Source organism: Loxodonta africana, chromosome 8 (genome assembly GCF_030014295.1).
Source record: "Loxodonta africana isolate mLoxAfr1 chromosome 8, mLoxAfr1.hap2, whole genome shotgun sequence".
NCBI classification, from domain to species: Eukaryota; Metazoa; Chordata; class Mammalia; order Proboscidea; family Elephantidae; genus Loxodonta; species Loxodonta africana.
Genome location: NC_087349.1, coordinates 80,639,754 through 80,666,412, shown reverse-complemented (window position 1 = coordinate 80,666,412; position 26,659 = coordinate 80,639,754). Strand labels below are relative to the sequence as shown.

The following is a 26,659-nucleotide window of genomic DNA, read 5'->3' as shown; positions in this document are numbered from 1 at the left end:
AATGTTCTCTCTTTTGGCCACTTAAACTAGAGAAAAAAATATGCTAGTTTCCATCCCCATAAATGAATCAGCTGTACAGTTTCCTCCCATTGGAACAGAAGATTCTTAAATATGATCAATTTACAAGTCATGCAGTTGACTTCAAAATATACTGGCATTAGTTCTGGGTGAGCTGTGCAAGGAGGGAGCTGGGATTGAGATAAGATAGATAACAAGGCCTAGTGGTTCCCATGCTCCTTTTGTATGCTTTATCTGATTTTCTTCAGAAGGCACACACTCCAGAAATTTCCCTATGTGTGTGCCCCTGCCTACAATTGGGCTCTTTCACTCACATTCTCTCCTTTTTAACTTATCTCTCTTCCCTTTGTTCGTTTTTTTATTGTGCCTAACAGACAGTTGTCTCGCACTTACTCTGGGCAAGGCACTATTCCAGGAACCTTATAAAAATTAACATTTAATCCTTTCATCAAAAGTCTGTTGGGCAGATACTAATATTATCTGAGACATAGAGAGGCTAAGTAACTTGCTTAAATGTGTATAGCTAGAAAGTCATAAGACCATATTTGCAGTTCAGGCTTTTCGTTGCCTCAGGAACCTAAATATTTACCATTATACTCTAATGCCACCCTCTCTAAATCCAAAATGGTGCCTGAGTAGGAGGGCCGGGGGGTGTGGTCAGGGGTGGGAATTTAAGCAACTCATTTCAGTTTTCCTTTTTCCTCTTTTAGGGCCATGTTTTGATACCAAAATTTGCTTCAACATTTTTTATCAAGCCTCGAGCTAATTAAAATATAGAGAATATTAATAGTACGGACTGTCATATTTTTCTTAAGCACTTTTGGCCATTTCTTATTCTTTTCTAAAGAAAAGAAAAGTGTCTCTTTGGAGATTTCTGAGAATATCATTTTTTGAAATTAAACATCTCCCCAAATTAAATTTTAAGAAATATTTTTTAACTTTTTAAATAACACTGCATTTGCTACATAAAAGCAAAACTTGAAATTCAATTATAAACAAAGTATATTTTCCAGAGTATCTCTTTTGAAAGAGAAATTATTCCATATAAAGATGTGATCGTTGCCAAGGCTTTCCTGTAAAGTCAGTGAAAATTCATTGGCATTTTTTCTGAACATATTTATAAATTTGACTTAATAATAGGAATCAGTAAAATATTAGAAAAATGGATCACTTCTTAAAACACAGATTTTGCCAGGTGAAATTCTGGGACTTCCAGTGCTAAGATATGTTGTTAGTTGCTATCGTGTTGATGGCTTCTCATGGTGACCCCATGTGTGCAGAGTAGAACTGCTCCATCAGGTTGTTCAAGGCTGTGACCTTTCAGAAACAGATCTCCAAGTCTGTCTTCCAAGGTGCCTCTGGGTAGGTTCAAACCCCCAACCTTTTGGCTAATAGTTGAGCTTGTAACTGTTTGTACCACCCAGGAACTCTTGTGCTAAGATATACACAAACCTAAACTGGGTGTTCTTCACTTAGCCTTCTAAGAATTGTTATCATATATAACAATTTATTTCCCTAGCAAGTGCTTTCATTGGCAACTCTGCCTACCAATAAAGATTATGCTCTATCCATCTTATTCTATAAAGACACTTATTCATGAAGGGCACTCACCAAAGTGGGATGCAGAACATTTTCTTAAAACATTTTGTTATGCCAATTGACCTAGATGTCCCCTTGAGGTAGGGAAAAAACAGGGACCGAGCCGCTAGTCGGGGAGCCTTGCAACACCTGCAACTTACAACTTACAATACTATTTGCTTGGCTAATGCAAAACACCCATCCTGGAATGTGCGATAAGGAAAGAACAAAAAACGCACTCCCTTGTAAGATGTTTTTCAGAAGGACCTGCCAGATCTGGTCCCCAGAGCATGCACAGACATCCACAAGGTGACTGACAGATGACCTACACCTGATGCAAGTACCTGGGACAGAAATCGAACCTGCCCCGCAGGCGGACTACCTGGGCGTGACACCCCATAATAAGTCCTGCCATCCAGTCCCAGGAGCCTTTGCTACGGGTTCCATCTTGGATTCCAGATGTGCGCACAGCCGAATTTAGTATGCACTGCCATTCTGAGAAGTACCCACCAGTTGAAAGAAACCTACTAAATATTCATTACACTATCATCCTCGCCAAACCCGTATAAGCCCCAGAAAAAGCTTTTTTCGGGGGAACAGAGGCTAGCGTTGCTTGATCCCTCTCTGTTCCATGCTTGCGAGCCTTCACTTTCTTTCTGCAACAAATAAACCTTTGTTCATGTTGAACCTCTGAGCCTCTCCTGGTCATTCTTAGTTAGTATAAGGCAAGAACCTAGGCAGGGCTTGGTCCTGAGTTGGGAAGCCTTAGCCTGCAACACTCTGAAACTATGGTCCCCATACCCCCGTCAATGCTACTTTGGCCTTGGAACAGTTTGGTTGTATTCAGGAAACTTCTTTGCTTTTGGTTTAGTCCAGTTGTGCTGACCTCTCCTGTATTGTGTGCTGTCTTTCCCTTCACCTAAAATAGTTCTTGTCTACTATGATTAGTGAATACCCCTCTCCCTCCCTTCGCACCCTCATAACCATCAAAGAATGTTATCTTCTGTGTTTAAACTATATTTCTTGAGTTCTTATAATAGTGGTCTCATACAATATTTGTCCTTTTGCAACTGACTAATTTCACTCAGCATAATGCCTTCCAGATTCCTCCATGTTATGAGATGTTTCACAGATTCATCCTTGTTCTTAATCGTTGTATAGTATTCCATTATGCGAATATACCATAATTTATTTATCCATTCATCCATTGATGTGCACCTTGGTTGCTTCCATCTTTTTGCTATTGTAAGTAGTGTAGAATGAACATAGGTGTGCACATATCTGTTTGTGCGAAGGCTCTTATTTCTTTAGGATATATTCCAAGGAGTGGGATTACTGGGTCATATGGAAGTTCTATTCTAGCTTTTTAAGGAAGTGCCAAATCCATTTCCAAAGTGGTTGTAACATTTTAAATTCCCTCCAGCAGTGCATAAGTGTTCCAGTCTCTCCACAACCTCTCCAACATTTATTATTTTGTGTTTTTTGGATTAATGCCAGCCTTGTTGGAGTATTTGATTTGGATTTCTCTAATGGCTCATGACCGTGAGCATTTCCTCTTGTATCTGTTAACCACCTGAATGTCTTCGTTGATGAAGTGCCTGTTCATATCCTTTGCCCATTTTTTAATTGGGTTATTTGTCTTTTTGTAGTTGAGTTTTTGCAGTATCTTGTAGATTTTACAGATCAGATGCTGATTGGATTTGTTGTAGACATTTTCCCAGTCTCTAGGTAATCATTTTACTCTTTTGGTGAAGTCTTGATGAGCATAAGTGTTTGAGTTTTAGGAGCTCCCAGTTACCTGGTTTCTCTTCTGGTGTTTGTGCATTTTTAGTAATGTTTTGTATATTGTTTATGCCATGTATGGGCTCCTAGCATTGTCCTCATTTTTTCTTCCATGATCTTTATCATTTTAGGTTTTATATTTAGGTCTTTGATCCATTTTAAGTTAGTTTTTGTGCATGGTGTGAGGTATGGGTCTTGTTTCATTTTTTTTTTTTTTTGCAGATGGATATCCAGTTATGCCAGCACCATTTGTTAAAGAGTCTGTCTTTTCCCTATTTAACAGATTTTGGGGCTTTGTCAATTATCAGCTGCTCATATGTGGACGGATTTATGTCTGGATTCTCAATTCTGTTCCATTGGTCTAAGTTATCTGTTGTACCAGTACCAGGCTGTTTTGACTACTGTGGTGGTAAAATAGGTTCTAAAATCAGGTAAAGTGAGGCCTCCCACTTTGCTTTTCTTTTTCAGTAATGCTTTACTTATCCTGGGTCTATTTCCCTTCCATATGAGGTTGGTGATTTGTTTCTCCATCTCATTAAAAAAAAAAAATGTCATTAGAATTTGGGTTGGGATTGCATTGTATGTATTCTACCTTTGGGCAGAATAGACATTTTTACAATGTTGAGTCTTCCTATCCATGAGCAAGGTATGTTTTTCCACTTATGTAGGTCTCTTTTGTTTTCTTGCAGTAGTGTCTTGTAGTTTTCTTTGTATAGGTCTTTTACGTCCCTGGTTAGATTTATTCCTAAGTATTTTACCTTGTTGGGGGCTGTTGTAAATGCTATTGATTTGGTGATTTTCTCTTTGAGATTCTCTTTGTTGGAGTAGAGGAATCCAACTGATTTTTGTATGTTTATCTTGTATCCTGATAGTCTGCTGAACTCTTCTATTAGTTTCGTAGTTTTCTTGAGGATTCTGCAGGGTTTTCTGGGTATAAGATCATGTCATCTGCAAACAGAGGTACTTTTACTTTTTCTTTGCCAATTTGGATGCCCTTTATTTCTTTATCTAGCCTAATTGCTCTGGCTAGGACCTCCAACACAATGTTGAATAAGAGTGATGATAAAGGGCATCCTTGTCTGGTTCCCATTCTTCGGGGGAACACTTTCAGACTCTCTCCATTTAGGATGATGTTGGCTGTTGGCTTTGTATAAATGCCCTTTATTATGTTGAGGAATTTTCTTTCTAGTCCTATTTTGCTGAGAGTTTTTATCATGAATGGGTGTTGGACTTTGTCAAATGCCTTTTCTGCATCAATTGATGAGATCATGTGGTTCTTGTCTTTTGTTTTATTTATATGGTGAATTACACTGATTGTTTTTCTAAAGCTGAACCACCCCTGTGTACCTGGTATGAATCCCACTTGGTCATGGTGAATTATTTTTTTGATATGTTGTTGAATTCTATTGGCTAGAATTTTGTTGGGGATTTTTGCATCTAAGTTCATGAGGGATATAGGTCTGTGATTTTCTTTTTTGGTGATGTCTTTACCTGGTTTTAGTACCAGGGAAATGCTGGCTTCATAGGATGAGTTTGGGAGTATTTCATCTTTTTCTATGCTCTGAAATACCTTTAGTAGTAGTGATGTTAACTCTTCTCTGAAGGTTTGGTGGAATTCTCCAGTGAAGCTGTCAGGGCCAGGGCTTTTTTTTGGTAAGATTTTTTAAATTACCTTTTCAATCTCTTCTTTTGTTATGGGTTTATTTAGTTGTTCTACCTCTGTTTATGTTAGTTTGGGTAGGTTGTGTGTTTCTAGAAACTCATCTATTTCTTCTAGGTTTTCAAATTTGTTAGAGTACAATTTTTCTTAGTAATCTGATATGATTCTTTTAACTTCAGGTGGGTCGGTTGTGATATTGCCAATCTTATTTCCTCTTTGGGTTATTTGCTTCATATTCTGTCTTTCTTTTGTCAGTTTGGCCAATGGTTTATCGATTTTGTTAATTTTTTTGAAGAACTAGCTTTTGGTCTTGTTAACTCTTTCAATTGTTTTTATGTTTCCCATTTTGTTTAATTCTGCTCTAATTTTTATTATTTGTTTTCTTCCTGTGTCTGAGAGTTTCTTTTGTTATTCTCTGTTTGTTCAAGTTGTAGGGATAATTCTTTGACTTTGGCCCTTTCTTCTTTTTGTGATGTGTACATTTATTGCTTTAAATTGACCCTTGAGCACTGCTTTAGCAGCTGACCTCTTAACCACTGTGCCACCAGGCATACTTCAAAAACAAACAAAAGATAATAATTGTTGCAATTTATTGAATGTTTACTGAGTGTCAGATATTTATTATGAATATTTTTCATTACAATATCTCTTATTTTAAAAAACCCTGTATGGAAAGCATTATAACCATCCACTTTTAATGGATAAGCAAACTGGGTGAATGCATTTTATATGCTACCCAGAGTCATGTTGTTATTAAGTGATGGAATTAGGATTTGAATCCAGGTTTCTTTTATACAAACATACCAGTCTGTCGTCTGTTTACTTGTGTTTATACAAGGTCATAACCACTTTAATATGCTGAAAGTCCTTTCAGAAAACAAAACAAAAAAAGGTCAGAGAAAGTGTGCAAGAGCAGTTAGGGAATGCTTCCTAGCCCTGAATAGCATTTGAATAATTGGAGAGGACTAGTAGAGGATTTTGGGGTCCTGGTGGTGCAGAGCTCAGCAGCTAGCCAAAAGGTTGACAGTTCAAATCCACCAGCTGCTCTTTGGAAACCCTATGGGGCAGTTCTACTCTGTCCTATAGGGTCACTATGAGTCGGAATCAATTCAATGGCAGCAGATTTTATTTCAGTGGGGGATTTCAGTGTTTCCAGATACCAAAGACTTCTGGAGACCACTGAGGAGAAGGTGTGGACTGGAGGAGAGGCTTTATCTTAGTAATTATTGGGAGATATGGTTGAACGTATACGTTGGAGTTGATAATGTATATATTTTCATTGAATGACTTCCACAGCAAAGAGACTAAGATTACTGGTCTGGGTTCCTGTTCCAGTTCTTATCTCATTGATTAGCCATATTTCTTTGCCCAAGTTATTTGATTTTTCTAGGGATAATTTTTTGTTCGTTTGTTTTTAACTTGTAAAATGAGACTAATAGTACTATCTTGCTTTTTGAATGTTTAGAAGTTTAAATGAGATAATTTATGTGAGTGAAATATGTGGCGCACTGCTTTGCACATTGTAATCTCTAAACACATATTAGCTATTACTTTGATGAGGAAGAGGAGGAAGAGATGAATTTGGCAACTGAGTGATACTGAGTGATTTTGGCAAAAAACAAAATAGGGTAATATTTTAGTAATATAGTTAAGAGAAACTAGTGAAAGAACGTACATAAGGGAGCAGGCAGCAATGATATCAAGTCCCCTTTTCTGAGAAACTGGTAATGCATCAACAAAAAGGAGAGAAAGTCTTGACCGATCAGCTTTTTCTTACCAGCTTAATAGAATTTAATTTTCCTTGGAAAGATATCTTATGGAGAGGCAAAAGAAATGTCCTTGGACTGTTAAGTTTTTCTGGCTCATTTGACGACTCCTGCATTCCATTTAACATGATGTCTCATTGCCCAGGTAGGTACCCGGGCCTGGTTCAGTTCTAGCCTTGGTACTTGAAGCTGTAGTTTGCTGTTCTTTTACAGTAAGAAATACATTTACAGCTTTCTAAAGGAGGAAAAAATATTATATGGAAATTCATCTACCAATGGTAAATTGCATAGAATAATTTCTTAAATCTTCATTGCTTATAATAGGGATTTGGCATGGTGACATAATATTTAGATTACCTTAGTCTACTTTATACTAAACTATAATACTCATTTCTAAAGTATTTAGTTTCAAAAAGGTATTCAATTTTTGACATGATTGAGGACAACAAGGGCATCACATTGCCATTCCCTGGCATAACATATAGTATTCCTGTGATCTTTAATTCCAAATAATGTATCTCAGTACCACCCTGAAAATTAGGTAGAAATAGTAATCACATTATGATAAATATTTAAATTTTCAGTTAATGTATACCTTAGTTTTTAGTTTATAATTTAGATAAATTATAAAGATGTTTTAAAATGGATTTACAGACATAATAATAACAAACCTTTTCTATGGTTTATTATTATGGAACATAGCCAGGAAAACCAAAGTCTTGCTAAGCTTAAGAACTAAACCAGTATTTAATAAAAGTGTTTAATAATGAAATGAAATACATTTGGGTCAGCAGCATAGTGAAATAGCCTTGCATTGACAGGTGGCCTGGATTCTTTTCCTGGATGTTTGAATGTGGTTGTATTATTTAGTATAAAATTCAACCAACAGTTAGCATTAATTGATCACCTAGTGTGTACCAGAAATCTGCACATGTATTCCTTTGGGTAAATGGCGATGCTTTTTGACATGGGGTGCACTTCCCCTCCCCCTTTTTACAGAACGGGGGAAAATAAGTGCCCAAGAAAATCTGGAGCAAATAAGTCTAGATTTGAACCCAGGGCATATGCCTCCAAGTGCAGAGCTCTTACAGTTGTGTTTTTCTCTCAGTTTCTTTAATAGTTACATTGAAAGGATGGTTTGAAGAAGCCTAAGTTTTTTCAACTTTAACGTTCAGATGTCTCTACTAATGTACGGTTGCGGTGGGGAGGAGCAGAGTGGTGTCAGGAGGGCGGAAGGGAGGGATGGTGAGGAGGCAGCAGGTTATCCTTTTAACTAAGAATTGGTAGGAATGGCTTGACGAGCAGGTTTTTCTGTGTTGTTAGGCAGTTTTGAATGATGCAAGAGCAAGAAATGGGTCCTCTATCTTCCTCTGACTCATTCTTAATTCCAAGTGATTATTCACAAAGCAAAAAAAAAAACTGACTATTCCTAAACAGGGAAGAACACACTCAGCATTTCTCAAGCTGAAAGAACTGAAGAAAAAATTCAAGGTTTGAGTTGCAATACTGAGGGATTCTATGTCAAAAATATTAAATGATACAGGAAGCATCAAAAGAAGATGCAAGGAATACACAGAGTGACTATACCAAAAGAATTGGTGGATGTTCAACCATTTCAGGAGGTAGCACATGATCAGGAACTGACGGTACTAAATGAAGAAGTCCAAGCTGCACTGAAGGCGCTGGCAAAACACAAGGCTGTGAAAATTGATGGAGTACCAGTTGAGATGTTTCAACAAACAGATGCTGCACTGGAATTGCTCACTCACTTATGCCAAGAAATTTAGGAGAGAGTTACCTGGCCAATCAACTGGAAGAGATCCATATTTATGCCTATTCCCAAGAAAGGTGATCCAACCAAATGTAAAAATTATTGAACAGTATCATTAATAGCACATACAAGCAAAATTTTGCTGAAGATCATTCAGAAGCAGCTGCAGCAGTATATTGACAGGGAACTGCCAAAAATTCAAGCTGGATTTAGAAGAGGACATGGAACCAGGGATATCACTGCTGATGTCAGATGAATCCTGGCTGAAAGGATGAAAGACATTTACGTGTGTTTTATGGACTACGAAAAGGCGTTTGACTCTGCAGATCATAACAAATTATAGATAACATTGCAGAGAATGGGAATTCCGAAACAATTGTGCTTATGAGGAATCTGTACACAGATCAAGGGGCAGTTGTTCGAACAGAACAAGAGGATACTGCATGGTTTAAAGTCAGGAAAGATGTGCATCAGGGTTGTATCCTTTCACCATGCTTTTTCAATCTGTATGCTGAACAAATAATCTGAGAAGCTGTACTATTTGAAGAAGAATGGGGCATCAGGATTGGAGGAAGATTTATTAACAACCTGCAATATGCAGATGACACAACCTTGCTTGCTGAATGTGAAGATCTGAAGCACTTACTGATGAAGATCAAAGATGACAGCCTTCAGTATGGATTACACCTCAATGTTAAAAAAAAAAAAAAACAACTTCACAACTGGACCAATAAGCAACATCACAATAAATAGAGAAAAGATTGAGGTTATCAAGGGTTTCATTTTATTTGGATCCACAACTAACACCCATGGAAGTAGCAGTTGAGAAATCATAAAGACACTTTGCACTGGGCAAATTGGCTGCAAAGGACCTCTTTAAAGTGCCAAAAAGCAAAGATATCACCTTGAGGACTAAGGTGAGCTGACCCAAGCCATGGTGTTTTCAATTGCTTCATATACATATGAAAGCTGGACAATGAATAAGGAAGATCGAAGAAGAATTGATGCCTTGAATTGAAGTATTGACAAAGAATATTGGATATACCATGGAGTGCCAAAAGAATGGACAAAAAATCTGTCTTGGAGAAGCACAACCAGAATGCTCCTTAGAAGTAAGGATGGCAAGACTATGTCTCACATATTTGGACGTGTTATTAGGAGGGATCCATCCCTGGAGAAGGACATCAGAAGTGGTAAAGTGGAGGGTCAGCAAAAAAGAGGAAGACCCTCAATGAGAGGGATTGACACAGTGGCTGCAACAATGGGCTCAAGCATAGCAACAATTGTGAAGATGGTGCTGGACTGGGCCGTAGTTTGTTCTGTTGTTCATAGAGTCAGAACCACTGGACAGCACCTAACAACAACAACAATCCCTAAACAGACTTTTCCTGGAGAAGCTTACAACTTAGCTAAGCACCATTTCCCTTCCAAAGAAATAAGGACTCCGGATGTGTTAACCTCCTTTCTCCCCTGAAGATAACAGCGGCCTCGTCTTCAATACTAGTTATGTTCTTACGATTTACTGAAGATAGAACACATGTAAAAATCATTAATAAAGCAAATTTGCCTTAATACTTCTTCAGCTAATGGTACTTAAAATGAAACATTGCTCCTTAATTTTTTGAGGAGAGTAGGCGGCTTATTAATCCTTTAATGTCTCAAAATGCAATTACCCCAAAGGTAGTTAAAACCAACTGCATTCTTTATGCTATTCTATTTTGAGCTAAAAAAAAGAGATAGAATGCTATGCTCGGATCTGAATTTCTTTTATGCAAGTTGTATTTCATTATCTAGTGCATTATCTAATGAGTCTTACTGGCTTCTGAAAGTAAGCACTCTAAATTTGGGAAACTTTATTTTTATTTTATTCATTTCTCTTGGCACCACATTTATTTCTTTTTCATTGCTCCCTTACCTTTTGCTTTATCATCTAATACTGAGAAGACAAATGAAAGTAAAGAAATATTCCTTCCACATAAATGCTGGGACGCTGGAAAACTGTTCAACTTGACAGATTAAACACTTACTGACGCTGCTGCCCTTTATTTTTAAAGAGATCAAAGCACACAGATGAGAAATGAACAACTCTGTGCTTTTATCAGCCTCATGCTTCCTATTCAAGGGATGAATCCATTACACCACTAAGAATCAAGGCAAAAGAGTGCTGCCTATGTATCACATGTTTGTAATGGAGATGAGAAGGCTGAGAGAACTTGTTTAGTGGTTAAGAATAATTCAACAAAAACAAAGCCTTGGGAGCATGTTTTCCTTTTGATTTGTCAAAGCATAAGTGCAGAGCTTCTGCGTATCTTGCCTTAATCATAACATTGAGCAAGAGCGGAAGAACTATTTTTAAAACACTGACTGGATAGATAACATAAACCTGGAAGAGATCTTGGCAGTCTTCAACTCATTTCCAGGTTTTGGAAGACTTTGCTTAAGCCATCCAAAAAGAAAATTGTTTATTCTACTTGTTTTATCTCTTCAGTCATTTCCAGACAAAAATGACTCCATTTTCTCTTTAATTTATGACAGTGTTTAGAATCCCTAGTGCCCTAATGCCTACCCTACTTTTGGGCATACTTTCATAAAGCCTATAGTTAATGTACGTAAGTTAAAATTACCTCTTATGTCTTTGATAACATACCTTCACTTGCTGAATAAGAAAACTGGAATGACATAAGATAATAAGAAATGCTGAAACAATAAAGGTGTATTTAAGGGCTAGAGTCCAAATGTTAGACACCTATACCACAAAGGACAAAAAACCAACTGATTAGACTATTTACTGCATTTAAAAAAGCTAGCCTTTTGTCAGGCTTTGTTAAGGCAATACTCAATATAAAACCTGTTGCCATGGAGTCGATTCCAACTCATGGTGACCCCCCCCCCCCCCGCCCCGGTGTGTTACAGAGTAGAACTGCTTCATGGGGTTTACTAGGCTGCAATCCTTATGGAAGCAGATCCCCAGGGCTTTTCTTCTACAGTGCCATTGGGTGAGTTTGAACCTCCAACATTTTGGTTACCAGTCAAGTGCAAACCTTTTGTACCCCTGGCAGTAGTTTGCTTATTAAGGGAAAACACAGCTCCTGAAATTTAATATCAGTGCATCAGTTCATGAGAAGCTCTCCACCACTGGCTTAATACTCGGTTGCTAACTGCAAGTTCGGTGGTTAGAACCCAACAGCCGCTCCGCAGGAGAAAGATATGTCAGTCTGCCTTCAAAAAGATTACAGCCTTGGAAGCTTCATGGGGCAGTTCCTGCTCTGTCCAGTGAGGCTGCTATGAGTCAGAATAGACTCGACGGCAATGAGTTTGGGGTTATTGGGACATCAGAACATAAATTTTATCATCGGTATGTAAATTTGGACATATTCTTTTGAATCCACTCCTTTTCCATTTCTATGAATACTTACACCTTTAATTAAGCACTCCAACTCCATAAGGATTCTAACACCATTCTCTCCTGGTATTTTCTGTCTCAAGGAAGTTAATCTTCCTTATTGGGTATTTTACATTTATCTCTTTTAAAAAAAAAAAAAGATTTTTCTTTTTTTCTTTATCTCTTTAATCCTCAACAACCCTAAATTCTATATCTGGCAAAGTTAGGATTCATACTTAAATCTTTTTTTCATTGCAGAATATTACTTTTTTTTTTTCACAGATTTTTTGTTTTAAAAAAACCTTCATTTTCCCTTGCTTCTTTTTTTTTTGTTCTACACAGTGGTTAAGTGCTACAGCTGCTACCCAAAAGGTCAGCAGTTCAAATCCGCCAGCTGCTCCTTGGAAACCCTATGGGGCAGTTCTACCCTGTTTTATAGGGTCACTATGAGTCAGAATCAAATTAATGGCAATGGATTTTTCTCACTAGTTCCATATCTCTCTTCCTTTAACATTCAAATTCAGATATGACCCATTTGTTCTCCAGCTTTCATTTCTTTGATACCTGCTCATTCTAGCACTATGCCTTCCATCGCTCTCTTGAAACTGCTTTTTTAAGGTTACCAAAGGCCTACTAATTGCCAGAGTCCTGGCTTTCCTCAGATCTCCTTCATATCTGCATAGTACTTGATGTTTGAGGTAGTGGAGGAGTAAGAGAAAGAGGAGTGCCCTCAGTGATAATGCTGATAAATATTTAACAACAGCTCTCCAATAGGGGGAAAAGCCCTGAGTTATAGCTTTTGTGGATTCGTATGGTATAAATACTCCCAACATAGATGATTTTAAATTACCAATGTGGTTTCACTGGACATGAAGTTGACAGGCTATATAGACATGCAGCTCTGGGAAGCTGACGTGGGCTGGCTCCAGCACACCACAAGATGCCTTTTTTGGGATGTTATTAGTCCTTGGCTTTTGCAACATGAAGCATTGTTTTCTGACTGACTCCAGTTTCTCGCCATCCTTTTACTACTTGTACTTCTAAATTGTGACTCCTAATCGTAGTCTTACTTAAGAATTAAATCGTGTTTCCTCTCTTCCCTTCCGTGAAGCTTTCTTCTACTCTCACACTTTTCACCATCACTTTGGCATAAGTGACATTAAACCCTGAACCATTCCCTGGGAGGCCATCTTCCCAGTCCAATTTCTTCTCAGATACCCCTCCTTTACCTCACACTTAGTAGGACTAAAACGAGACTCCTTACCTTGCCTTCACCAAAAATAACAAAAATGAGCAAACAAACAAAATAACATCACTTTACTCCACATTCTATTAAAAAATATTAAATGCAAACCATATGACACTTCATGAGATGCTTTGGACACAAGGCTTAGAGATTATTATCTACGTGTAATAGATACAAATTTTGAAGCACAGAGAACTTGATTAACTTACCTAAATTGATCCATCTGATAGGTGATAGACCTCATTTGAACATAGCACTCAGGTATCAAAATCATTTCTTTCTTTCTATTACACTGTAGTATCTCTCAGTCAATAGAACTATCTTTTTTATTTTCTGTCACAGATTTAAAACTTTCAAATATTTTTTGACTTGTCTTTACCATTATGAAATACCAAATCCTGTTTCTTCATGCATGGAGCCAGTGTTTATGCAAGGATCTATCTCTCTTTTATGCTACAGCTTCTAAAAGCAAAGAATCATGCTTTGTTAGTCAATTTATTCCTTGTGGTGAGCAAAATTCTTTGCAGTGGTAGGTTCTGAATAAAACGTGACCTAACATATAAAATAATTGGTTAAAAAGAATTTATTTCTAAACGTTTTCATTGTCTTTATGCTGCAAGAGTTTTCTTCTGTCATCCGTGTTGAAAGCCACCAGTGATGTTATATATGGTATCAAATTCTGCACTGAAGAAATATCCTGGCTTAGTTTGTTTCAAAGAGTAACAAAAATGGGATACAAACAAAAGATGTTCATATTTTAGTAAGAATCATAAAGTTTACCGCTGCTCTGGTATTTTTATTCCAAAGCTATTGTACTTATTGACAGCCAGTTATGATTTAGATTACAGGGAATCCCAAATGAGTTTAGAACAATAGCCCTAGGGGAATTCTGGGAAATCTCTTCACACCTTCAGAAGGCTTGATTAGAATCCAGAACTCAGCAATCTATACAAGTTTCTCTGAGTTTCGAGAGCTGGCCGCACTGTTCTGCCATCAGTAAGAACTGCCAAACGTGAGGGGTTATTTGGCCTCTGCACAAGGGTGTGGGTAGATGTGTCATTGGGCCTCTCCTGAATCTGTAGCTGCAAATTTCTGTGTCACCAGGGTATATTTCCTGCCCCCAGCAGCACCCAGCAGCTGCTTCATGATTGAATGTGCCTTGAGGCTTTTCTATAGCAATTCACAGTGCTGCAGCCAGATAAGTGATGAGAAGCTTTTCTTTCCAGGAGAGTCAGTGGGGCCATTTAGACCGCATTGGACTATGAAAGTATTTTTTTTTTAATTTATTTGTTGTTGTTGCGAATACACACAGTAAAACATGCACTGATTCAACAGTTTCTGCATGTACCATTTTTCAACACCCAGGGAAGCAGCAGTCAAGAAATCAAACAATGCATTGCATTAGGCAGGTCTGCTGCAAATGACCTCTTTAAGTGTTTAAAAGCAGGGATGTCTCTTTAAGGACTAAGGTGCGCCTGACCCAAGCCACGCATGGTGTTTTCAGTCACCTCATACACATGAGAAAGCTGGACAAGGACTAACGAAGACCAAAGAAGAATTGGTGCCTTTGAATTACGGTGTTGGTGAAGAATATTGAACGTACCGTGGACTGCCAGAAGAATGAACAAATCTGTCTTGGAAGAAGTATAGTCAGAATGCTCCTTAGAAGAAAGGGTGGCAAGATTTTGTCTCACATACTTTGGACATATTATCAGGAGGGACCAGTTCCTGGAGAAGGACATCATGGTTGGTAAAGTAGGGGGTGAGCAAAAAAGAGGAAGACCCTCAACAAGATGGATTGACATAGTGGCTGCAACAATAGGCTCAAGCATAACAACAATTGTGAGGATGGCACAGGACCGGGCAATGTTTCATTCTGTTGTGCATGGCGTTGCTATGAGTAGGAACCAACTTGACACACTTAACAACAACACAACACATGTACTGTTTAGTGACATCGATTCCATTCTTAGAGTTGTGCAAACATTCTAACCTTCCTTTTCTGAGTTGTTCATCCCCCATTAACATTAATTCACTGCCCCCTGAGATTCCTATCTAGTCTTTCAAGTTGCTGTTAACAACTTGATCAAATATAGATAGTCCTTAAAAGAGCAGAATGTTCAAGGTAGACATTTTTTACTAGTTAAGCTAAACTATTGTTTGGTTTTAAGAAGGCTTCAGGGGATATTTTTGGTTTAAGCTTTGAAGATTATCTTTGGGCAATAATTTCAGGCGTTCATCCAACTTTCATGGCTCCAGAAAGTTTGGAGTCCATGAGAATTTGAAATTCTGTTCTATATTTCCTCCCTTTTGATCAGGATTCTCTGAAAGTATTTTGAATCTGCACAGAAGTGAACGTCAGAGAAATTACCCTTTTGTGATTCTTAAGAGAGGTCTATTTTCTCTGACACTTTATGCTAATCTACCATGCCATCACCTTGGTACCAAAACGCTCTCATTTACTCTTTTTCATAAAATATCTTTGAATACATCTTTTATCAGACTCGCTCAATAAGGTACTTGGGACCAAGTCATAGAAGTCTCTAGCTGTAAACACCATTATTTTAAACAATACATGAAAAATTGAAAATAATGTGACATCTAGTTGTACTTCAGGGAAGTTTAAGTAAATGCGACATTGAATACAGGACCCAATGCTTTTACAGACATTTAGGATTTACTCACTGCAGTATAATCTACTTGGTTAGTACTTCTGTGTATCTGAGCAATGATAGGTACTGAATAAAACGTGACCTAATATATAAAATAATTACTTTTTTTATGTATTTTATATATATATATATTCTATTCATGTGACTCAACTCATCCTCCATTGCTGAGCTATTAGTGGTGACCTGCACTTTGCAACGTTTGGTTTCAATAGAAGCCTATAGAAAAAGACTCATTTACATTTACCATCTATCTATCAGTGATACAAGATACAGCTCTTTATGGATCTGGTTGGTTGGGTAAAGTTCATGTGCAAAGACCTGGGATTATTTCCGTTGCTGCAAAATGACACCATGGTATGGCATAGCTTTTTGTTGTTGTTGTTGTTGTTCTCTATCTTGCAGAATCAAGATTTGTCAAGAGAGGTGAGGATATGTGTGTTCATGGCCACCCACAAATGCCAATTTGGACAGATAGCACCAAATCTTCTTTTGAGCCTGTTGCCTAGCCTTTTATGTAGACTCATTTAAAAATATAAGGAATTTACTTATATGGGCAATTCATTCTTTTTTGTTTAACTTCAGTATATGAAGGTATTGGAGAAGAGTGAAAAATTATTGCAAGCCTCTATTTCATATGATATTACTGTTAATGGAAGCTCTATTTTAAGAGAGCAACTCTGCATAATATTTAGCTCAGAGTCCATGTTCCTGCAATTTCCAAGTAACAGAATAACAACTGAATTAGTTTAGTGATCTCAAATAAGTAGCAAGTAATAAAGTTTATATCCTGATTATAAGCACATAGTTCATTCTGTTGTTTTCCTAAAGAAGTTTCATTTTGAGCTCTGTGTGTGTGTGTGTATTCTACAATTTGTCTTATTTGGTCTGTCTTTGGCTCTGTTGTCTCTGAGCCTGGTTGCCTTGGTTACCATTACATACAGCTTGTATGTGACGTTCCCTTTGACGTACATTTATTTCTATGGAAACAATGAAGTCACTGGTATGGTAGGTGCTTAGGGAAAGTATAATAAAGAAGTGTTGAATAGTGAGCTTTACTTTGGTCATAAAATGTATCGTTAAAGTATGTTTTAATTAGAGAATTATATTTTTGTTTTCCTTTTGGCTTGGTCATGTTTTCCTTTTTTACAGAACTGCTTGAATAAAACAACTTAAATTGTTAAATATACTGCATAACATCTCATTATAATATATGGTAGCCATAAAAATCTTCACGGATGCATCTAACATTAAAAGAGTTATTACTCTCACCTTAAAAGCCTCTCAGAGAGTGAAAAGTTTATAATCGGGAAACGCTATTGTGCAATGAATTTTATATTCACAGCATGACAATAAGCAATACATAGATGATGGAAAAAAAGGAAAAAAGGCCCTACAATAATTTTTTAGAAGTCTTGTTTTAGAAATGCAGAGGAATAACAGGTAACATACAGTTACTAAGACATCTTTTCTATGATAGTAAATAAATCCTTGTGTAATTGATGTTCCATTTTCTTTTAAATCTTAAGAATCTTTTTAATCTTAAAAAAAATCTGTTTTCCTCTCTGTTCCACTTCCACCCTACTCCAGTGTAATTTTTTTTTTTTTTTTTCTGTACAGATGATGTGGAAACCTGCCTATGATTTTCTGTATACTTGGGGTGCTCAATACGGAAGTAGCTACAGAGACGTGTTACAAGACCTTCAATCAGCTTTGGACAGAATGAAGAACCCTGTGACCAAGCAGTGGCGAGATTTAACTGGAGCTTTGATACTCGTAAATTCTTTAGAGATTTTGGGAGCAACTGCATTCTCTTCCTCTGAGGAAGTAGAGAAATGAGAGGTGTGTTTTATGAGGGAGAGGGAGGGTAGGAGGAGAATGATGCCTGTGTTTCTTTGCGAAAGAGAGAGAAACAATCTCAGGAAAGTACTTTACTTTCTTTTTCATGTTTAAAAAAAAAGTGCTGTTCTTGGTGGAAGCACAGCCTAAAGCAATAGCCTAATGTGAATTTTATAACAAACAAACAAAATATACTTTCGTGTATGTTTCAAATACAAAAACATTGGGCCACTTGATTGTTGGGGCATGAAAGAACAGACCTCTCTTTCAAAGTTACTTTTAATTTCCTTGATTTAAACCATATGACTGATAGGATACTTACATCACACAGGTACTCAGATAAACTAGAGGCTCTCAGCGAGAACAACTGGAGATTTACCAGGAGGCAGGGTGGGCACAAGAGGGAGCAAACACACTCTGTGACCAGGCTCAGGGTTGTCTACGTGCTTTCTGTACCTGATATCTTTTATTCTTCAGCAGAGTTTCCCAGCATTATTACCATTTTCCATGTAAAGAAACACAGGACTAGAGAGGAGGCCCAAGGCTATGTGGCTCATATGAAGTAGGTTTTCTCTCTGCAAAATTTGGCTCTATTTTTTTTTTTTTTAATCATACCGTGTAGCAGAATAACAATAAAAAAAGCTTTTAATGTGTATTAGAACTTGTAATGGATTGAATTTTTTCCTCCGAAAGTATGTGTTAGAATCCCATTTGGGAATGAGTTCGTTATGTTAATGAGACAGGTTGAGTGTAGGCCACAGTTTGAGTCAGTGTCTTTTGAGATATAAAAGAAATTATATACTAGCTAGAAGCAGAGATGGGGGAAGAGAGATCCAAGCCACAAGAAGATCGCCCAGGAGCAGAAGCTCAAGAGACAAGAGCCCACAGAAAAAGAGTCTTCTTCTGGAGCTGGCACCCTGAATTTGGACTTGTAGCCTCCTAAACTGTGAGGAAAGAAATTTCTCTTTGTTAAAGCCATCCACTTAGGGCATTTCTGTTATCGCAGCACTAGATGACTAAGACAGAATTAATAGGGAAACTGCAGCTTTTTCATTTTTATTGAATGCTGCTATTCCTTTCACCATCTCTTGAAAGACTGCCAAAAGGAAAATCTGACTTACCGTCCAAAACCTGCTGTCTGCATACAGGGGCTGGGTGCTCTCACTAGTCTCCTTCAAACCTCTTGAGACCTATCTAATCCTGCTGACCTCCAGCTTTTTCTGCAGGATTGTAATGCTGTCATGGATCTTTAACCACAAGTTATTAAAAAACAAAACAAAGCCTGATCTATCACCGTAGAATGTAGCAGTTTCTGTATGTGTGACAAAGCGTTTTATAAAGCTTTCGGGAGACAAAGATTATGAGGAAATCTGAGTCAGTATAAACGGTATCTGCTGGCAAGGTTGACAAAGAGATGATCTGTGGTTACTTTCATGTTCATTCCTCTGACCACCTGCCAGTGTTTACGGGTTTTGGACACTGGTTCATTTATCAAGTCATTCATTTGACAGATACACTGTGTGTACCCACGCCGTGGCAGGCACGCAGGTGGTTGGGATGAAAATTGGAAGAAACAGCATGACTCCTGACTTTAGTACTACTTAGTGACAAAAAAAGGCAATAATAAAAAAATACAGTTAAACGTAAAATGACATCTCAGTGCTGCTAAAATGGAAATACCACAAGTAGCTTTAATAAAGAGAAATTTATTCTCTCACAGTCTAGTAGGCTACAAGTCCAAATTCAGGGCGTCAGCTCCAGGGGAAGGCTTTCTTGCTGACAGCTCTGGAGGAAGGTTCTTCATCAGCCTCCCCCTGAACTAGGAGCTTCTCCACACAGGAACCCTGTGTCCAAAGGATGTACTCTCCTCCCAGTGCTGGTTTCTTGGTGATAGGAGGTCTCCATGTCTCTGCTCATTTTTCCCTTTTATATTCTTGTAAGAAGTTAACCTAAGACACAATCCAATCTTGTACATTGGGTACTGCTTCATTAACATAACTGCCCATAATTCCACTTCATTAATGTCACAGAGGTACGATTTACAACACATAAGAAAATCACATCAGATGACAAAATGGTGGAAAATCACACAATACTGGGAATCATGTTCTTGCCAAGCCAAAACACAGTTTGAGGGACATAGTTCAATCCATAACAACATCCTTAACAATAGCTGTAAAGGAGGGCTGGTGGTATTAAGAGATATATACATGGGGGGGCATTATCTGAGTGAGGTGGGCCAGGTAATTTTTTCTGGGGAAGAAATGATGAGCCTGAAGGAGGATCTGGGATTGTCTCCAGTCCAGGATGGGTGGAAGAGGCTGACCCTTAATGCCCGGAAGTCCTTAGGCAGGAGGGAAACTTGGTAGGAGGCAAGGGAGCCAGCATGGGGGGTCAAGAGGTGAGGATGGAGCAAGAGAAGCCCATCTTAGGGCCATTACAGCTGCTTGAATTTAGGAAGGAAAGACACAACCTCAAACGTAATGTGGATGAGCTGAATAAGGATTTTGTTTCAGGATTCTGAATAAAAGATGTGCATTTGGCCAAAAAGTAAAAGCAGAATCTTTTTAGAGCTTTTAATACACCTACCCAGGGGTATTTAGTATACTGGCAAAAGTAATTTGAATGAGGGTTCAAGAGCAATCTTTAAGGCTTTCAATATTTATATATGATGATAAGAGAGGACAGCCTGCTCAAGAAGTTATGTACACACATTCAAGGACAGAGTTTATTTTCAGTAGAAAATAAATTCAGAGAGAAAAACACACACAATTTGGAAGTTCAGAACACAATGGTTTTTAGTGGTGATTTTTCTTTCTTTAGAGTATTCTCGGAATCTTATTAACATGTCAGCAAATCCAGAAATTTCGGGAAAGGATAGTAGGGAATTAATAATTGGGTTTTTCCAGGCTCCCAAATCAGAGAAGACAGAGATCTTGGAGCATAAATCACTTTAGGTTTACAGTCCATCTTATGTTGTGATTGTGGTCAAGAAGTTTACGAATAGTTTTAAAAAAATGAAAAGGACAATCTCTATAGTTTAAAGGTGAAGCAATAGTTTAAATATTAATACATTACAAATACATTTTGTAATCTCGTAACAAATCCTTCTGGAGGAATTTTAAACCCATGTCTAAACATTCTGTTCTTATAAATATAATCTAACATCTTCAAATATCAGTTGTTTTTTTTTTTTTGAACTTTGCATTTTTCCTCCTATAATGGATTTTCATAATTAAAAAAGATTAATTTGGTAATGATGAATTATCTTTAACAGTTGACAGCTTACCACAAGCAAGTCAAGGGAATTAATAAGGCACATAAACCTATCCTTGGCATCATTAAAAGCTTCAAAAGCTATCAATCTAACACCTCTTTAAGCATCTCAAAAGTGGAAAAACCATAGACGGTTCTTGAGTTGTTCCTTGGGCTTTTCGTCTAATGATGCACACGTGAATTAGGGTGAGAGTTCGGTTCGGTGCTCAGCGTACAGTGTGACGGTTTCTCTGTGTAAGCCGCAGATCCTCTGCTTCCTTCTCCTGAAGTTTTATATGAAAGCCAATTCCGGGTGTGCTTTCACTAGTGTTGCCATTACCTATTGGTGCCAATAACGAATATGACACATTTTCATGCCTTGTAATGCAGAAGAGACCACGTGAAGTTTTGAATGACTAGGGACTGAGTAAGCTTTTAGAAAAAATAGAATCCGGTATCTTCATGGATAGCATTGGGCTGAGAAATATCCTGTTACTAAGCAGTATTGAATATGTAATATGAACATATAATAAATAAAATACATTCTAAATCAGACAATGCTATAACTGGAAACCGCAAGGCTTGAATTTTCAGGCTGTGCTACTGTAAATGATGCTCCCTGTAAATTTTAATGCCACAGGAATATTTGAAGAGATATAAAGGAAGAGGAGAATAATGAAAAATGATGTTGCTGGAGGCTTTTCTAATTAAAATAGATCTTTTTTCTTCTTGTACGTACACAGATTTCCCTTTTCCATAAGGTTTCCCTACGTGTGCTGTGTTGGACTGGTGCTGTGTGGGTTACTGAGAATCAAGTTCCTTAGATTGCACACTGCAGTCATGCTAGGTGGGGTTAATCTAAAGGTGTTCTTCAGGATAAAACAATACATTGAAGGTTTGTTTCTTCATTCTTTGCCTGCATATTTACTAGTCCACAATACAAAATAAAAGTGACCATATAAAAGAAAACAAACTTGGATTTGCACATATATAGCATCTTATTTTATTCAACATCAAGATTTCACTGAATGCTGTAGGAGTTTGTGGCTTTTGCCTGCATATTTTACATTGATTTCCTATTTATGTACATCCAAGCTTAGGTACATCCAGAAAATTTTAAGCCTAATAAGTCATTTTGCAATTTTGAATAATGGTATCAATTTATATTTGAGGGAGTGGGATGGAGAAGTTAGCACTGAATAAAAATTAGTAATTCCAAAGAGAAAATTCCAGAGCAAGCACTGGTGTTTTCGTAGTAAGCACAACATGAAATATTTTTAAGCAACGTGATCAATACAACTATCTGTAGACCTCACTTTCACTGCAGAATTACAAAGTGATTACAAGCATTTGTAATAAAGAAGTCAGATGTTCTTTTTCCAATGAGATAGTTCCACATTTAAAAGGATGGTGGTCCTGAGAAGAGGAGATGAGCTAAACAACTTCACTTTGATATTAGTGCATCTCACCTCATCAGTGGGGCACTGGGTGAATCTATGGCTTCCCTTTTTCTGTTCTTAGGGATATTTTGACTCTGTGCTTTTGTACCTGGAAGGCAATTTTAATATTTAACACATTCATGCAAATATGATCAGTAGTTGAAAATCAAAACTTAATCGTGATGAAATTACTGACTTGACTTAAACTGGTTATATCGAACTCAGTCTTTAAGTAGAACTTTGAGATTTCCAAATTTGGTATAATGTTGACCTTAAACATATTAGGTGAAAAGGCATCATAGAATTAACTACCACCCCCTTAGCATAGTAGAAAAATACATTCTACAGGTAGAAAATACCCTCATTTACTCCCAGGACATAAGCGCTCAATGCTCACCAGACCCCTTCCATCATGATGAAAAGCAAGAACAGTGTGAAGGGTAGATAGCGAAAAAGTTATGATCTAATGTTATTGTTGTTAGTTGTCACTGAGTTGATTCCTACTCATGGTGACCCCAATTGTGCAGAGTAAAACTGTGCTCCATAGGGTTTTCAAGGCTGTGACCTTTTAGAAGCAGATCACCAGGCCCATCTTCCAAGGTGCCGCCTCTGTATGATTTCCACCTGCCAACCTTTCCTAATGAAAGGAGTCTATTCATGGAAACTTGAAACTTTGCATACCTCTCTTTGTGCTGGAATTTTTAAAATGGAAAATACCTTTCATTCTTTCCTCTTATCTGAGTAATAATAAGATACAAACTAACTGTTGCTTGGTTTTCTCCAGGATGGATTTTCATGCTACTTAAAACACCCACGGATGGGAGATGAGAAGTTTGGAGTCAAGGAAAGAACTGCCCAAATGGGTGTCAGTAACTGACAAACAGAGGTTCCCTTCTCTGCTCTCCCCCACCCCATGTCCATCTTTTCTTTCCCTCAGCCTGTTCTACGACATTAGAATCCACACCAGAGACGGAAGAAGAAAGCTAGACCTTTGCTTTTATCAGCTCTCACAAATATGTCTGTCCGAGTCACCATAATAAATCCCTGTTCCACATCATTCCTTATGGTTCTGCTTACCATGACCGACATCAGGGAAAAAGAGTATTTTCTGATAGCCTCTCAAGAAGCATCACTCTGGACCAACTTATGTTTCATGCTGGTCCCTCAACCAATCACTGTAGCTAGTGGCCAAGCCTGGGTCATATGTTCCATTCCTGGTGTCCTACCCAGACCACAAAACCTGAGTTTGGGAGTCATGGATCATCAGGTGAAATCAGGATCTGTTCCCAGAAAAGGGTGGAGACAGGAGCTGGGGAGGCCAACGGCAACTTTCCATTAAAAATGTGACCTAAGATAAACCTTGGCACTATTTCCTGTAGCAGGAAATCTTTCTTCCTCAAGGGTAATTCAAGATGCTAGTCTTCTGAGGCCTCATGAGACTGGGCAATGGGCCTGCTTCTATAAACTTCTGCACTAAATCAAATGCTAAGTAAATGGAACTTCATAGACATTACCTATTCTTTACATATTACTTTATAAATTGCTGATGACGTAGAGCTATCTAAGGCTCCTTCGAGGCTGTGGAGTACCTAGCCCACCAGGACCAGGGGCAATTCTTCTGTTATTCCTCACTCTCAAGCAGGACCTGATAACCTACTAGATATGCCTTACCTGCTGCCATAAAGAAGCTGTCTGGGAGAAAGGGACAAAGAAGGAATTCCCTGAATGCCTGATAGAGGCAATGGTGAAGTTAGAATGGAGTGCTAGTGGAAAACACATAAAGCAAATACCTCAAAAAGTTCTCTGAATGAAGCTGAAAATGCAGGTCCAAGGTCAGTGGTATTTCTATCTTTCTCAGCCATCTGACTTTTCATGGGAGAGTTTTATCTCTTCTTTGGAATCAGAATCAACATTTCCCCTAAATGTTGCCTAAGGGTAAAGTGGAGGAGCAATAACGAACAAAGTGAATTAGGTAATACTAAGGCATCAGTGAAAAACGGGAAAATGAAAGGGATACAGCTGACTAAGGTGGTGTGTTTGTTCCTGCTCTTTGGTACAAAAGCTCTATCGAGATATAATTCAAATATAATACACTTCACCCTACCTGTTCATTTTTAAGAGCCCATACACGTTTTCTTTCTCAATACATGGTTCCTGTTAATGTGTGTTCAAATAGATTCACAATTTACTCTGCGTGGAGAAATTCTCCTCAGGCAGGAATTGCACATTGTTATGCTTTTCAGGGTTGAATGGAATGCTACAGGTTGGGGTGATAAAAACAGATTTATGATCAAGATTAATTGTGAGAGGAAGAAGGGAGAGTGCTTGATGTTATGTTCCTAAAGTTATCTTCAAGGGCTTTCACTGATTGTTTGGAAGGGAAAAATCTAAAGTTCTTTTGTACTCTTGGAGAACCATTCTATTTTTTTTTTCCATTTTGAGTGCTGATATTACTGTGTGCTTAAGGATAAGAGTCCAAATTCGAACGTGGGAGCTGCAAACCCACTACAAGTGATTAATCCACCTTCCCGTCAATGCTGCCTAGAACAAGGCCCAAGTACATCTTTCACGAGAGCTCTATTTTCATCATTTAGTTTATTCTGTGTTTCTCTGCTACACAATGATTTGGTCTTTTTTTTTTTTTTAAGTTACTGACATTAACTATTTTGTTTAAAAACATTTTAGACAATTCTGTGATGAACCAGTTTCTTTCTTTCCTCCTTATTTCTCTATCACAAGCAAATCATAGATATCTGAGAAAGCATTTCAGAGCCACAGAATGAGCAGATTGTAGGAAGATAGCAGACCTACACAGCCTTCGGAACTCTGTCACTGCTTTGTCCTTTTATCTCAGGCAAGATATATAAACTAGGATTGTTGGAACAAATAGAAAACAGCATTGACATATATAATATATAAAAAACAAACAACAACAAAAACAAAAAACCATTTTATTGATTCTGACTCTGGGAACCCCATGTGTGTTAGAGTAGAATTATGCTCCATAGTGTTTTCAATGGCTGATTTTTCAGGCCTTTCTTCCCAGGTGCCTCTGGGTAGACTAGAACCTTCTACCTTTTGGTTAGCAGCTAAGCTCTTTAACTGTTCTACCACTCAGGGGCTCCACTTACAATACCAAAAAAAAAAAAACCCAAACCCACTGCCATCGAGTCAATTCTGACTCATGGTGACTCTATAGGACAGTGTAGAACTGCCCCATAGAGTTTCCAGGGAGCTCTTGGTGGAATCGAACTGCCAACCCTTTGGTTAGCAGCTCTAGCACTTAACCACAATGCCACCAGGGTTTCCGGTGCATTTATAACACATACTTGTAATTTCCCTTAAGGTTTCCTTCTTGTCACTGTAGGAATTGAATATTGCAAATGGGAATGCTCTTTTGCCAGTTGGAGAACTGTGTAGGCGTCAAAAACAGAGGAAGTGCTGTGGATCTGGATTACAGCATGAATCTAGGGCCCTTTATTTGCCTCTTTGATTTCTTTTCTTATTATTAGTGATCACTGACATGTCTGGGAAGGCAAATGTCTCTTTTCAAGCCAACTGAAACAATGGAAGGCTTAGTTTACCCAGAAAACACTGCATAGAGCAGCTGGAAAATGTGGCTTGAAGGTGTGGTGGGTGGGGAAGGAAGACAGGATCTGCTGGACTTCTTAGGGGGCTGAGTAGTTCATCGTGAATGGGGATTTGAGAGAAGAGGGTAAAAATCTTCCAACTGGGAATTGCCATTTCAGAGAGAAGACTAAAAAGTCGCCTCAAATTGCATTTTTTTACACAGTCCTCTGAGTGAACAATCTTTCTGGTTTGCTTGGGACTGAAAGGTTTCCCAGAACACGGGCCTTCTCTCTAGCGCTAAAATCGGGAAAGGCCCGGGCAGACTTGGATGGTTGGTCACCCTAAGTACAAAACACTAAAAATCACTGTTAAAAATAAAAGTGGCTAGTGGGAAGAAATGCACCTTAAATCATGATTACGCATTTTGCACTGTAGCTCAAATAATCATGTTGGTAAACCAGGGACATGGGGTATTTTTATACATAAAGGGAGTCATGAAAAGCTCCCAGAATGTGCCAATGACTTGGAGACCGACTTTGTTTCCAGAGAAAGGGTGAAATTTAAAAGTAAATATAAAGTACAAAAAAAAAAATGACAGAGTGAGATACAGAGAGCAAATCTTGCCTAATTAAAATCTGGCTGAGGACCAGACCTGATAAAGCTCATGCCACTCTGTGTGGATAA

The 26,659-nt window shown here is 38.0% G+C and overlaps 1 protein-coding gene across 17 annotated transcripts in view; it reads left to right on the top strand.

The window, feature by feature from the left end:
* Positions 1-25,025, top strand: part of MACC1 (MET transcriptional regulator MACC1) — a 230,068-nt gene extending 205,043 nt beyond the window's left edge. For 8 of the 17 annotated variants that reach the window (XM_064290051.1, XM_064290050.1, XM_064290046.1 and 5 more), the window contains 2 exons: positions 17,493-17,714; positions 23,190-25,025. In XM_064290051.1, coding sequence (XP_064146121.1) covers positions 17,493-17,711 — 219 coding nt within the window. In that variant the 3' untranslated portion in view covers positions 17,712-17,714; positions 23,190-25,025. Of the gene's footprint in view, positions 1-728; positions 11,459-17,492; positions 17,715-23,189 lie in introns of those variants that run through there. The other 9 variants (XM_064290044.1, XM_064290045.1, XM_023544365.2 and 6 more) reach the window with 2 other exon arrangements.
* The last annotated feature ends 1,634 nt before the right edge of the window (positions 25,026-26,659 follow it).